Source organism: Phascolarctos cinereus, unplaced genomic scaffold, assembly GCF_003287225.1.
Source record: "Phascolarctos cinereus isolate Bilbo 61053 unplaced genomic scaffold, phaCin_HiC Scaffold_4;HRSCAF=312, whole genome shotgun sequence".
NCBI lineage: Eukaryota > Metazoa > Chordata > Mammalia > Diprotodontia > Phascolarctidae > Phascolarctos > Phascolarctos cinereus.
In genome coordinates, this window is record NW_027555847.1 from 250,065,092 (window position 1) to 250,077,621 (window position 12,530).

Consider the following 12,530-nt stretch of genomic DNA (forward strand, 5'->3'; position numbering starts at 1 on the left):
TGTAAAATACTCTTTTCAAACCTTTGAAAACAAGCAAGATGGTGAGGGTTTTTTGGAGGATATTGTAGAGGGCAAACACAGCATGTTTGTAGGTTAAGGGAAAGGGACCAGCAGAGAGGAAGAGATGGACTGATAAATTAAGCAAGACTATAATGGAAATGGTTGATAAGATTGAGAGAACAGATAGAAAGACGTTATCATTTTATTAGAGTAGAAAGAATGATAGTTAAGAACTGGAGAAAAGAAGGGGGGGATAAATGAGAACATGGATGAAGAGGAGCCCAGGAGGTGAGTTGAAGGCCACAGTCTTTTTAGTAGATAGGTAGAGCTTTTTTAAGTGCTTGCTATATGGCAGTCATTGTGTTAAGTTCTGTAGATAGAAATGTATACAAGCTAGACAGTCTCTGCCCTCAAGGAATTGATATTCATATGGCAGAAGACTACACTTGAAGGGCAGGATAGGGAGAGGATGCACTTGGCTGGGCTTGGTATGGAAATGTCAGATAAGGCCAAAGCTGGCCTCTCTGAACCCAGGGTAGCTGCAGGGGAAAAATCCAAGGTTCTGGTAGATAGGGAGAAGAAAGGCTTCATCCTTATGATGGCCCAGTGGAGATGGTATGAGAAGATGAAAAACATTGAGGGAGGAAGGGGGTGAAGTTGTAGGGTGTAAGAAGAAAACAACAGCTGTTGTAGAGAATAAAATAATAATGAAGAGATGAGTAAAAAGATTTTTGTGCACTTCTGGAAGCTCAGTGGAAGTTAGCCTAAATTTGGAGTGGATTGGTTAGCTCATATTTTTGTTTGTTTGTTTGTTTAGTGAGGCAATTGGGATTAAGTGACTTGCCCAGTCACATAGCTAGGAAGTATTAATGTGTCTGAGACCAGATTTGAACTCAGGTCCTTCTGACTCCAGGGCTGGTGTTCTATCCTCTGTGCCACCTAGCTGCCCCTTCTTTCTCTCTCTTTTTTTTAAAATTGATGTAAGCCTTTAGAAATAAAAATTTTCCCATAAGTGTTGCTTTGGCTGCATCCCTCAGATTTTTGTTGTCTCATTGTTGTCATTATATTCAATGAAATTATTTATTGTTTCTAATTTGTTCTTTGACATATTCATTTTAAAAGTTGAATTATTTAGTTCCCAATTAATTTTTAATTTGCTTTTCCGTAATCCTTTTTTTAGTGTAATTTTTATTGCGTTTTGGTCTGAAAAGGGTACATTTAATATTTCTACTTTTCTGCATTTGTTTATGAGGTTTTTATGTCCTAATACATGGTCAGTATTCCCATTCAGCCTTCTTCAGAGGTCTATTATAACTAACTTTTCTAAAATTCTATTCATCTTCTTAATTTTTTCATTTATTTTATGTTTAGATTTATCTAGTTCTGAGAAGTGAAAATTGAAGTCCCCACCCCATGACCCCCCTCCAGTATAGTTTTACTGTCAGTTTCTTCCTGTCGCTCATTTAACTCTTAAGAGTTTGGATGCTGTGCCATGTAGTATTGATATCATTTCATTGTCTGTGGTACCTCTTAGCAAAATGTAGTTTCTCCGGTTCTCTTTTAGTTAGGTCTGTTTTTGCTTTCACTTTGTCTGAGGTCATGATTGCTACCTTTACTTTTTTACTTCAGCAGAAGCATAATAGATTCTGCTCCAGCTTCTAACTCTGTATTTGTCTTTCTGTTACAAGTGTGTTTCTTATAAATAACATGTTGTCGGATTCTGATTTCTAATCCATTCTGCTCCACTTCCATTCTGTGAGTGAGTTCATCCCATTCACATTAATAATTATGATTGCTAACAGTGTATTTCCCTCCATTCTATTTTCTTCTGTTTATCTTTCTTTTTATATATTTTTTTACCTCGTCCCTCCTTAATATTTGCTTCTGACCTCTGCATCCCTTAATCTGCCCTCCCTCTTATTACTTCCTTCCCTTCCTCCCTCAACTCTTGTCACTTCCCCTCCTACATCACTGTTGGACAAGACAGAGAGGGGGAAAGAGAGGGGGTGGGGGGAAGAGAGAGAGAGAGAGAGAGAGAGAGAGAGAGAGAGAGAGAGAGAGAGAGAGAGAGAGAGAGAGTGAGTGTGTGTGTGTGTGTGTGTGTGTGTGTGTGTGTATTGTATCTTTGAGCCAGTTTCAGACAAGAAGGAGGTTCAAGAGTTGCTCACTTCCCCCTTCCCATTTTCCCTTCCAGTATAAAAAGACTTTCTTGTGTGCCTCTATTATGTGAAATAATTTTCCATTCCCTCTCCCCTTCCCCTTCTTCCACTGCAATCCTCTTTCTCATCCCCTCCCCTTTTATTTTGAGGTCATTCCAATATAACTCACAAGTACCTTTAATTACATTAATAATGATAAAGTTCTTAGGAGATATATGTATTATCTTCCTACATAGGAGTATAAACAGTTTAACTTTATTAAATCCCTTGTAATTTCTCTTTCATGTTTTTCTTTTTATGCTTTTCTTGAGTCTTGTGTTTTAATTTCAAATTTCAAATTTTCTATTCAGCTCTTTTCATCTGGCATGCCTCAAAGTTTTCTATTTCATCAAATGTCCATTATTCTCTTGAAATGTTATACTCAGTTTTGCTGGATAGGTTATTTTTGGTTGTAATCCTAGCTCCTTTGCCTTCCAGAATATCACATACTTAGCTCTCCACTTCTTTAATGTGGTAGCTGCTACATTTTGTCTGGTCCTGAATGTGGCTCCATGGTACTGATTTCTTTCTTGTTGCTTTTAGTTATTTTCTGTTTGACCTAGAAGCTTTAGAATTTGGCTATAATATTCATTTTGGGATCTTTTTCAAGAGGTGATCAATGGATTCTTTCAATTTCTGTTTTACTCTCTTATTCTAAGATATTAGGGAAGCTTTCTAGTTTCTTGAAATGTGCTGTCTAGGTTCTTGTTTTTGATTATTTCTTTCAGGTAGTTTGATAATTCTTAAATTGTCTTTCCTTAATCTATTTTCTAGGGCAGTCATTTTTCTAATGAGATTTCACATTTTCTTCTATTTTTCGTTCTTTTCACTTTGATTGTTTCTTGATGCCCAATGGCGTTATTAGCTTCTACTTGCCCATTTCTAATTTTCTTTCTTTCTTTCTTTCTTTCTTTCTTTCTTTCTTTCTTTCTTTCTTTCTTTTTTCTTTCTTTCTTTCTCTCCCTATTTTTAAGTTATTTTCTTCAGTGTTTTTTTTAATGTGTGCCTCTTTTTACCAAGCTATTAATTTTTAAATAATTTTCTTGTATCGTTTCTTTTTCCAATTTTTTTCCTGCCACTCTTCTTTGTTTTTTAAAATCATGTTTTTGGTCTTTTTTTTTAGTTCTAGGAATTCTTGTTGGGCTTGTGTCCAATCTGCATTTTTGACTTGAGGTTTTGCTTGTTGCTGTTTTTACACTGTCTTCTGAGTTTGTGTCTTGATCTTCCCTGTCACTATAGTAACTTTTTAATTTGCAAGTTCTTATTATGTTATTTGCTCATTTTGTAAGCCTGTTTCTTGACTTTGAACTTTATGTTAAAATTGGTCACTGCTCACCTTGGGGGGAGAGGGGGCAGCGGGAATGTTTCAAGCTGCAGACTTTTTGGTCCTGTTGTATTCACCACTAGTTCTAGGGGTCTAAAAATTTTCAGTGCTTCCAAGGTAGTATGCTTCAGGAAGAGAGAGGTGTGGTCACTACTCTCCTTGTCTGCCCTCTGATCTTTACCGAGGTAAAGGCTCTGCTGTATTGCACCTGCTAACACTCCTTTCCACCTAGGAACTGTGATCAGGTCCCTGCTCCCTTTTGTCCACAGGTACTCTTCTCTCCCTGGAACTGTGACACTGTATTGGGTATGGGCATTGAAGTTTCCAAACAGCTCCTGGTCCTGCACCCAATGTGAGCACAGGGATTCCGTCTAATCTCTTTACCATGTCTGGCTGCCATGTGATTTCCAAGCTGGCCCTGACTGCAATGTCATGGACCTTTCTTGCTGACCTCTTAAGTTGTTTGGGCTGCAAAAATGTCTTACTCTGACTTTTTGTTGGCTCTGCACTCCAGAATTTGATTTGGCGCATTATTTTAAAATTGTTTGGAGGGAGTGTTGGGAGGGTTTTGCTGGAATGCTTCCTTTATTCTGCCATCTTGGTTCCCAGACATTTCAGACATTTTTTTGCTAGTGGGTTGCAGCAGGTTGTTTTGGGATTATCCTGTCTGATAGTTTGTGTGCTTGCCTTTAAATATACTTTTGCTTGTCAGTGGCTAAACAGTTGTCACCAGAGTGATTCTGAACCTTTACGTTTTATTTCTATCCAATGTCTAAAAATCAAACAAATAAAAAGCTAGACAGACCACTGTTAATTAAATCCTTTTTCTGTGATGACAACTTTCAGGTTGAGCTGTGAAAAGCCTGTTTTCTAGTCATTGGCTTATTTTAAGTTTAACTTTTTTTTTAAACAAAATCTGAAACAAGATAAATCATGGATTTACCCAGTCGCCTTTTCTTTTTCTTCTAGACAGTAGAATAGCAGTCATGCTAGAAGACAAAGGTCCGAGAGTAATTGACTACTTTGTAGTGGCAGGCCTCACTGATACATCTACCATTTTGGATCAAGAAATAAACCGTTTAGACACAAAATCAACTGGACCCAAAGCTCCAATTACAGACATTGCTGTTATTATCAAGTCAGCAGGGGAAACAGTCCCTGAAGGTTTCACCTGTGTTGAAGCTACTCCATCAGCTCTCCAAGCAAATTTGAATTATGGAAGTTTGAAAAGTCCAGAGCTTTTCCTGTGCTACAAGAGAGGAAGAGACAAACCACCTCTCACAGACATTGGGTGAGTTATTTATTATTTATCTAGTAAATATAAACTTAAATGATTTTATGATATTGTTATGTGCTTTGGTGGTAGTCTGAAAAAATGGATTTTCAGTTGACTAAGGTTAATAGGAGAAATTATTAAATACTTCTTGCAGTGTTATTTATTTGAATTGCATTTTAGAACCAAATGAGTAAAATACCACATTTCTCTACCAAATTTTATTCTCTTTCTTTTATTTTCTGTTTTGGTCATTAAACTATTGTCTGTCTTTGTGATGAGTAATGTTATTGAAATAGGAAATGTGATTCCTTTCTTGGTAGTAGTCACCAGACTTTTAGGCCAAAAAGGATAACAAGTATTCATTGAATGTGAAGAAACCAGAAGCTCTGATAACTAACATTATATCTTGAAGGAGATGCTTAAGTTGATTGCAGTTCATTGATGCATGTGTCACCTGTTATGTGTAAGGTATTATCCTGGGTGTTAGGACAGAGACAAAAATGAAGTCATCACAGCCTTAAGACACTTAGATTTTAGGGGGGGGATGAAGGAATGTGACACGTACTCAAGTAAGTAATGGATGTTAGAGACATAGTGAAAGCCCTGAATTCACTTATCAGAAGTAACCTTTTGAAAAATGGTATTTTTGCATGTGATCTGTTTGGCGCTTGGGATTAAATCAGTCACAGCATCTTAAGAATTAGAAGGGAACACGATTATCATCTAGGCTAGTCTGAATAAGAATTCTCTTTACAACATACCTAAAGAGTGATTATTCAGCCTCTGCTTGAAGAGTCCAAGTGAGAGAAAAACCTACTATTTCCCCAGGCAACACATTTCACTTTTGGATAACTCTTATTGTTAAGAAATTTTTCTCTTACATCAAACCTCAGTCATTGTTATGAGTTATGCCCACAAGGTCCAAGTAGAAGAACTCTAATCCCTCTTTTGGTGATATAGCTTTTCAGATACAGTTACCTATCATATTGTCCCTCCAAGTTTTGCTTCTTCAGGCTGGAAATACCCTCAGATTCCTTCTGCCTTTTTTTTTTAAAGTGAGGCAATTGGGGTTAAGTGACTTGCCCAGAGTCACACAGCTGGGAAGTATTATGTGTCTGAGGTCGGATTTGAACTCAGGTCCTTCTGACCCCAAGGCCAGTGTTCTATCCACTGTGCCACCTAGCTGCCCCTCCACTTTTCACATAGCATAGTCCCGGGTTCTTAATTGTCTCACTTTTCTTTGGAAACTCTGGCTTCTCAGTGTCCTTCCCAAACTGTGATATTCAGAGGTGAACATACACTATACTTAGGGATCCATCAGATCAGAGTACAGTAGAGCTATTGTTTCTCTAGGTCTGGACACTATATTCCTTTTAATATAACCTAAGATATTAATAGCTTCTTTTTGACTGCCATGTTGCAGCCAACCACAGTGAGCTTATAACCCACTAAAACTCCCCAGCTCTTTTTCAGATAAACTTCCATTTAGCCATACGTCTCCTATCTTACACTTGTGAAACTGGTTATGTTGCATCTAAGCATTTGACTTCTCATTTATCTTTATTAAATTTCATCTTATTAACTTAGGCCTAACATTGTAGCTTGTCAAGATCTTTTTGGATCCTGTCATCTTGTTTATTAGCTGTTCTTCCCACCTTTATGTTATCTGCAAAATGGGTAAATATGTCATCAATGTTTTATTCATGTCATTGATAAACGTGTTAAAACAGGATAGTACCGAGGACAGATCCCTGCTGCACTTTACTAGAGACATCCTTCTAGGTAATTCTTACTGACTACTCTTGAGGTTCAGCCATTCAACTAGTACTCAATTCACCTAATTAATTGTACATTTGTCTAGCTCACATCTCCTTGTATTTTTCATGTTTCTACAAGGTTTTATCTCACATTCAAACAGGCAAATATCATAAAAGTCAGTGTTGGAGGGGGTAATAGAATATGGTCAAAATGATCCATTCAATACTGACAGTGTTGCGAACTGATCTGATCATTGTGAAAATAATTTAGAATTATACAAAGTAACTAAGCTGGATATCATACTTTCATTAGAGGGTATGGTGCTAACATTTTTCCCCATTCTACAATTTCATTTCTTCTGGTTGCATTGATTTTGAATATATAAATGCTTTTTAATTTGATACAATGAAAATGATCTTTTTAAAATTAATTTGTTTTGATTTATCAACAATCACTTCCATAAGATTTTGAGTTTTAAATTTTTCTCCCTCTCCCTCCACACCTCCCTTCCCAAGATGGCATGCAGTCTGATATAGGCTATACATATACATTCCTATTAAATAATATTTTCACATTAGTGATGTTGTAAGTAAGGATTAGAACCAATAGAAGGAACCACCAGAAAGAAGAGACAAAACACAACAGAAACAAAAAAAAAAGAGCAAATAGTATGCTTTGATCTGCATTCAGACTCCATCGTTCTTTCTTTGGATGTGGATAGCATTTTCCATCATTAGGCCTTTGGAGATGTCTTAGATCCTTGTGTTGCTGAGAAAGAATGATTTTTTTTTATCAGACAACCATTTATTAATCATTTTGTGTGGGTCTAGATTCTGTGCTAGGAATATAGAGACACAAATGAAGCAATTCTTGTCCTCAAGGAGCTCACATTTTTCAGGAGAAACAATATGAGCAACTAAAAAGTATATACAAATTGTATATGAATCTAGGGAGCTATAATCTCAAAGATTTGGATGTCCCCTCCGTGTTGCAACTCGTTCATGCCTGCCCTTCCTATGTGAATCTTGTCTCTGAATCTTGTCAATGTTGTCACATAAGTTTACTATGCAAGGTCTATACAGTGTGAATTTGATTGAGTGGTACAAATAAATAGTATAAATCTCAAAGGACAAGTTATTGAGTGATGGCGGTAGGGAGAGAATCTTGAAGTGGCATTAGGGAGCCAGGATTATTCCAACTTCCCCTCCTTGATCAGTGAGCAAAGGAGAATGAGTAAAGGTGTAACTATTGTTCTCAGAAGGGAGACCAGGGAGGCTGTGTGATCCGGAGGAGCAAGGTTTCATTGATTGCCAGAAGATGAAAAGAATAGAAAAGGTAATGACTTAGAATGAAATGGAATTTTTTTAATTGTGGGACAGGTGTTCCAGGGGGGCAGCATGGAGGGAATTCATGGAGTTTGGTTGGGATTTGGGGTGAGAGGGTTAAGGAGGATAGAGAATGGCATTTACATGATTGTCTACAGAGGTTCAGAATCACTAAGGTGTTTAGGGAAAAACCAGCTGTGACAATGTTCATAGAGTAGAGGCACCACTCCTCACAGAAAAGGCTTGAAATCAGGCAGGAAGCCAGCACACACAATCAGGTGGTCTGTCAGATGAGAGGCCCTGTTTCACTGCTCCTTTTCCCTTCCAAGGTTGGAGATTAGGCAGGAACAGGAGATAGTATTTGAACCTGCACAGTCACAGAGTAAACTTCCAGGGTGAGTCTGCTGCTGTGTCATGGTGGAGAAAAGTCCAGAGAGTAAGGAGCTGCTTAAAGAGAAGAATAAAAGAGCTCTGGGTTTAACTGATGGCTCATTTGTACTGTTTTATCTTAGATGATGATACTGAAGGAAAAGCTCTATGGGTTATCCATCTTAAATGCCTGTCAGTCAGTAAGCATTTATTAAATGCTTGCTGTTTGCCAGGCAGCATGCTAAGCACTGGGAATACAAGTACAAAAAAAAAAAGTCAGTCCTTTAGGGAAGGCCATGCATAAAAAGAAACTAAAAAGCTGAGGGAGGTGGGAAGGAGGTACTCCACAGAAGTGTAGCCTCGTCAGAAATAAAGAAATGGCTGGTCTGAGTTCTTTCATTAAATGGGAGTTCTGAGAAGAGCCCCCCAAATAGAGGAGAGAGGGTACTTCTGCAGTAAGTTCCAGGACTAAAGTGATCTTCCAAGATGAAGAGGGTTCTAGAGCATGGTGAAAAAGTCCAGAGTGCATCCTGGTAGAAAATGGAGAGATGGCTGGTCTGGGCACTCTCTTTAGATGTTATAATTGGAGTAATCAACATTCTTCACTTGGTCTTTATTGTTTGGATGATGAGGCCAGAATATTTTGAATAGTTACAGCTTTCTTCCAGGACCCTCTTCAGTGTTTAGGATAATGTCATCTCCAACAAGAGCATCTGGATGGATTCACCATGCCCATAGGAATCTTTGTTAAACTTGGATTTGTGTATTGAATTTTCTCCATCAAAGTGATCAACTATTTGCAAACATAATAAACTTTTTTCTGAGGTAGGGGAGTGAGATGAGGAGGGGTAACCTGTTTGTGATCATAAAGTTTTTTGAACAGGTTTCTTTTTAATATATCTTTCTAAGAATCTTAAGTTGCTTTAATATTATCATTTCTTAACAAACATCAACAGAGAAACTTTTCCACATATAAAGAACAGAAAAAGAGGGTTACCCATAAAACTGAATCTTTACTATTTATAAACCTGTTAATTTCAAATTTAAAAAGACAGTACCAGCACTTTTCTGTCCAGCTTGTCTTTGTCCATTCTGAACTTCCTTTTGCTCCTTTGTGTGTATTTTTATAATATCATTGGGACTCTTCTTTAATCACCATCACTATTGCTCTTCCTTGTAAAAAAAAATAAGTATAGTTAAGCAAAACACATTTATACGTTTGTGGGATCTGAAAATGTATGTCTTATTGCTTACCTCTTTCTGTCACCTCCCTTCCAAGAAATCTATTATATTCATATGAAATGATTTATCCAGCCATTCCTGAATTAATGGGCACCCACTTTATTTCCAATTCTTTTCTATGAAAACATTAGCATGTAAATAATTCATTTTCACATAGCCCTTTCTAGCTGACCAAATGTGTGTACCTTTCTGTGTTATCTAGATATCTCTTTGGAAATCTCCATCAAAAGGAGAGCAGCTAATAACTTCCTGAATTGCCTTAATGGTTATTTCATCCTTCAGAAGGCAGAGTAGCAAAAAGAGATTGATTGCTTACTGGATCTTATTCTCCCCAACAAGGCAGAACTGATTGTTGAAGTAAAAATGATGGGAATCTTGAGGGAAGTGACCATTCCTTTCAAGAGTTTGTGATACAATAGGAAGGGAAGACCTTTCCTATTGTGTCTTAATTTCCTGCTGTGTCCTAATGTACCCTAAATTTTGAGAAAACAAATTTAAAGGGTTTAGAGAAAGGACAGTTAGGATCCTATGTAAAATTTTACAGAGGAAATCAGCAGTATCTGACTCATAAGTAAACACTCAGTGTTTGTCAGTTGACTAGGTTTGATATTTGTTAAATTCCTGTGGTTCCCTATTGCCTCCAGAAGGAAATACAAAATATTCTGTTTAGCATTCAAAGTCCTGCATAACCTAGCCCCTACCTTTTCAGTCTTCTTACACCTTACTCTCCAACAGGTACTCTTCAACCCAATGATGCTGGCCTCCCAGCTATTCCATGAGCAAGACTATTTATCTCTTGGCTTCCAGGACTTTTTCTGTCTGTTCCCCATGCCTGGAACATTCTGCACTCTCCCACCTCAGTTCAACCTGCTTCCTTCTCTGGCTTCTTTAAACTCAACTAAAATCCCTTCTTCTATACGAAGCCTTTCCCAACTTCTCTTAATTCTAGTGCATCTTGTATCTTAATTATTTCCAATTTATCCTATTGATATATTTTTTGAACACTGATGTTTTCATGTTGTCTCCCCCATTAGACTGTGAGCTTCTAAAGGGTGGGAGTTTCTTTTACCTCTTTTTTGTAAACCCAGAACTTACTGAGTGCTGGGTACAAGTGGGTGCCAGGATTATAATCCAGTCTAACAAATGGTTAAATTCTTTATATATGTATATATGGAACTGCACATAAAAAAAGCTCCTCAAGGACCTTAGGTTTTCCTTGGGAGAGACAACATTAAATGGATAAAGATAAATATGACAGTTTGAGGAAGGAGAGGGGACATTAAGATAAGCTGTTGGAAAAGGTGGTTTTTGACCTTAGCCTTAAAGGAAAAAACTAGGGATTGTACCAGATGAAGACAAAAAAGGAGTATTCCAGGCATGAGAGGTAGCCTCTGTGAAAACCAGAGGTAGGAGATAACGATGTTGACTTTGAGAAAAGCAGGTAGATCTTTTTGCCTGGAAAGTACAATAATGAGCCTGGTATATGGCCAAGTTGTGAAGGTTTTAATTGTTTAATTATTAACCTCTGAAGCTTTTATTTTTCTCCTTGAGCTAGTAGATGACCACTAGAGGTTTTGAGCTGGAGAATGACATACATTGTTTGACTTTTGCTTTAGGACAGTGGGTCTCAAAAGTGTGATTCAGTGACCTCTGGGAATGCCCAAGACCCTTTCAAGAGGGACATAAAGTCAAAACTATTTTCCTAATAATACTAAAATTTTTAAAATTTCTAATATGATAAATATCAATAGGTATAAAGGTTTTCGATAATTTTTTAGGAGTGTAAATGGATCTTGATTCCAAAAAGCTTGAGACCCACTCTTTTTTTTAACCTTTTTTTTTTTTTTATGAGGCAATTGGGATTAACTGACTTGCCTAGAGTCACACAGCTAGTTAGTATTATGTGTCTGAGGTCAGATTTGAACTCAGGTCTTCTTGACTCCAGGGCCGATGCTCTATCCACTGTACAACCTAGCTGCCCCAAGAGCAGCTCTTTTAGGAAGATTATTTTGACAGCTATCAGAGAAGATATATCAGAGAAGAGAGAGGCTGAAAACTGGGGATCCATTTCGGAGACTCTTTTGATATTTCAAGGGAAGAAGTGAATAAGGGTGTTGGCCATGTGAAGAAGGACAGATGTGAGAGATATTAGAAAGGAAGGGACAGATAAGTGATATTGTCAAGGTAAAATTGTCAGGGATTGGCAACAGATGGATTATTGAAGATGAGAGGGAAAAGGAAGAGTTAAAGCAAACTGAAGTTTTTTAACAGGAGCCAAGAGAAATAAATAAGGAAATTTAGAGGAGAGATAGACTTAGTTGGTACAGGGAGGGATGGTGGGGAAGAGAATGAGCTTCATTTTGGTATGTTGAACTTGAGATGTCTATAGTACCTTGATTTGGCTATATCCAATAGGCTGCTGATAAGACTGGAGGGTGTGTGTGTGTCTGTGTCTGTGTCTGTGTCTGACAGACAGAGAGGTATGCCCATGGGAACACGGTTTTCAGCTTTAGTTACTGAGTTCATTTGAACATACAATTTAAAAATATTTCTGAGTTAATCTTTTGAACCATTTTTATTACCTTTTAAAATTCTTTCCTAGCATTTGAGATATTAATCAAAATTCCATTGATCCAGACGCTTATACTTGGTTTTAGTTTGCAATTTCAGTTAAGAAACAACTTGTGCATCTGTGTAGGCAAATAATAAAAGGTAAATATAATTTTCCTCCTTTCTATTACAGAGTATTATATGAAGGGAAAGAACGACTTATTTCAGGTTGTGAAGTGATCCAAGCCACACCCTATGGTCGCTGTGCCAACGTCAACAATAGTTCAACAAATTCACAAAGAATCTTTATCACTTATCGAAGGGCTCCTCCAATACGACCTCAGAATTCCTTGGCAGTAACAGATATCTGTGTTATTGTAACTAGTAAAGGAGAAACTCCTCCTCATACATTTTGCAAAGTTGACAAGAATTTAAACTGTGGAATGGTAAGAAAAAACTTGGTTGATATACAAGTTGTATTTTTACAA

General features: G+C 37.3%; 1 protein-coding gene across 4 annotated transcripts in view; it reads left to right on the forward strand.

Moving 5' to 3' along the window:
* DENND4C (DENN domain containing 4C) overlaps positions 1-12,530 on the forward strand; it is a 123,050-nt gene that overhangs the window by 11,505 nt on the left and 99,015 nt on the right. For all 4 annotated transcript variants that reach the window (XM_020967297.2, XM_020967298.2, XM_020967300.2 and 1 more), the window contains exons 2-3: positions 4,492-4,813; positions 12,236-12,488. In XM_020967297.2, the coding sequence (XP_020822956.1) occupies positions 4,509-4,813; positions 12,236-12,488 (558 nt within the window). In that variant the 5' untranslated portion in view covers positions 4,492-4,508. The remainder of the gene's footprint in view (positions 1-4,491; positions 4,814-12,235; positions 12,489-12,530) is intronic.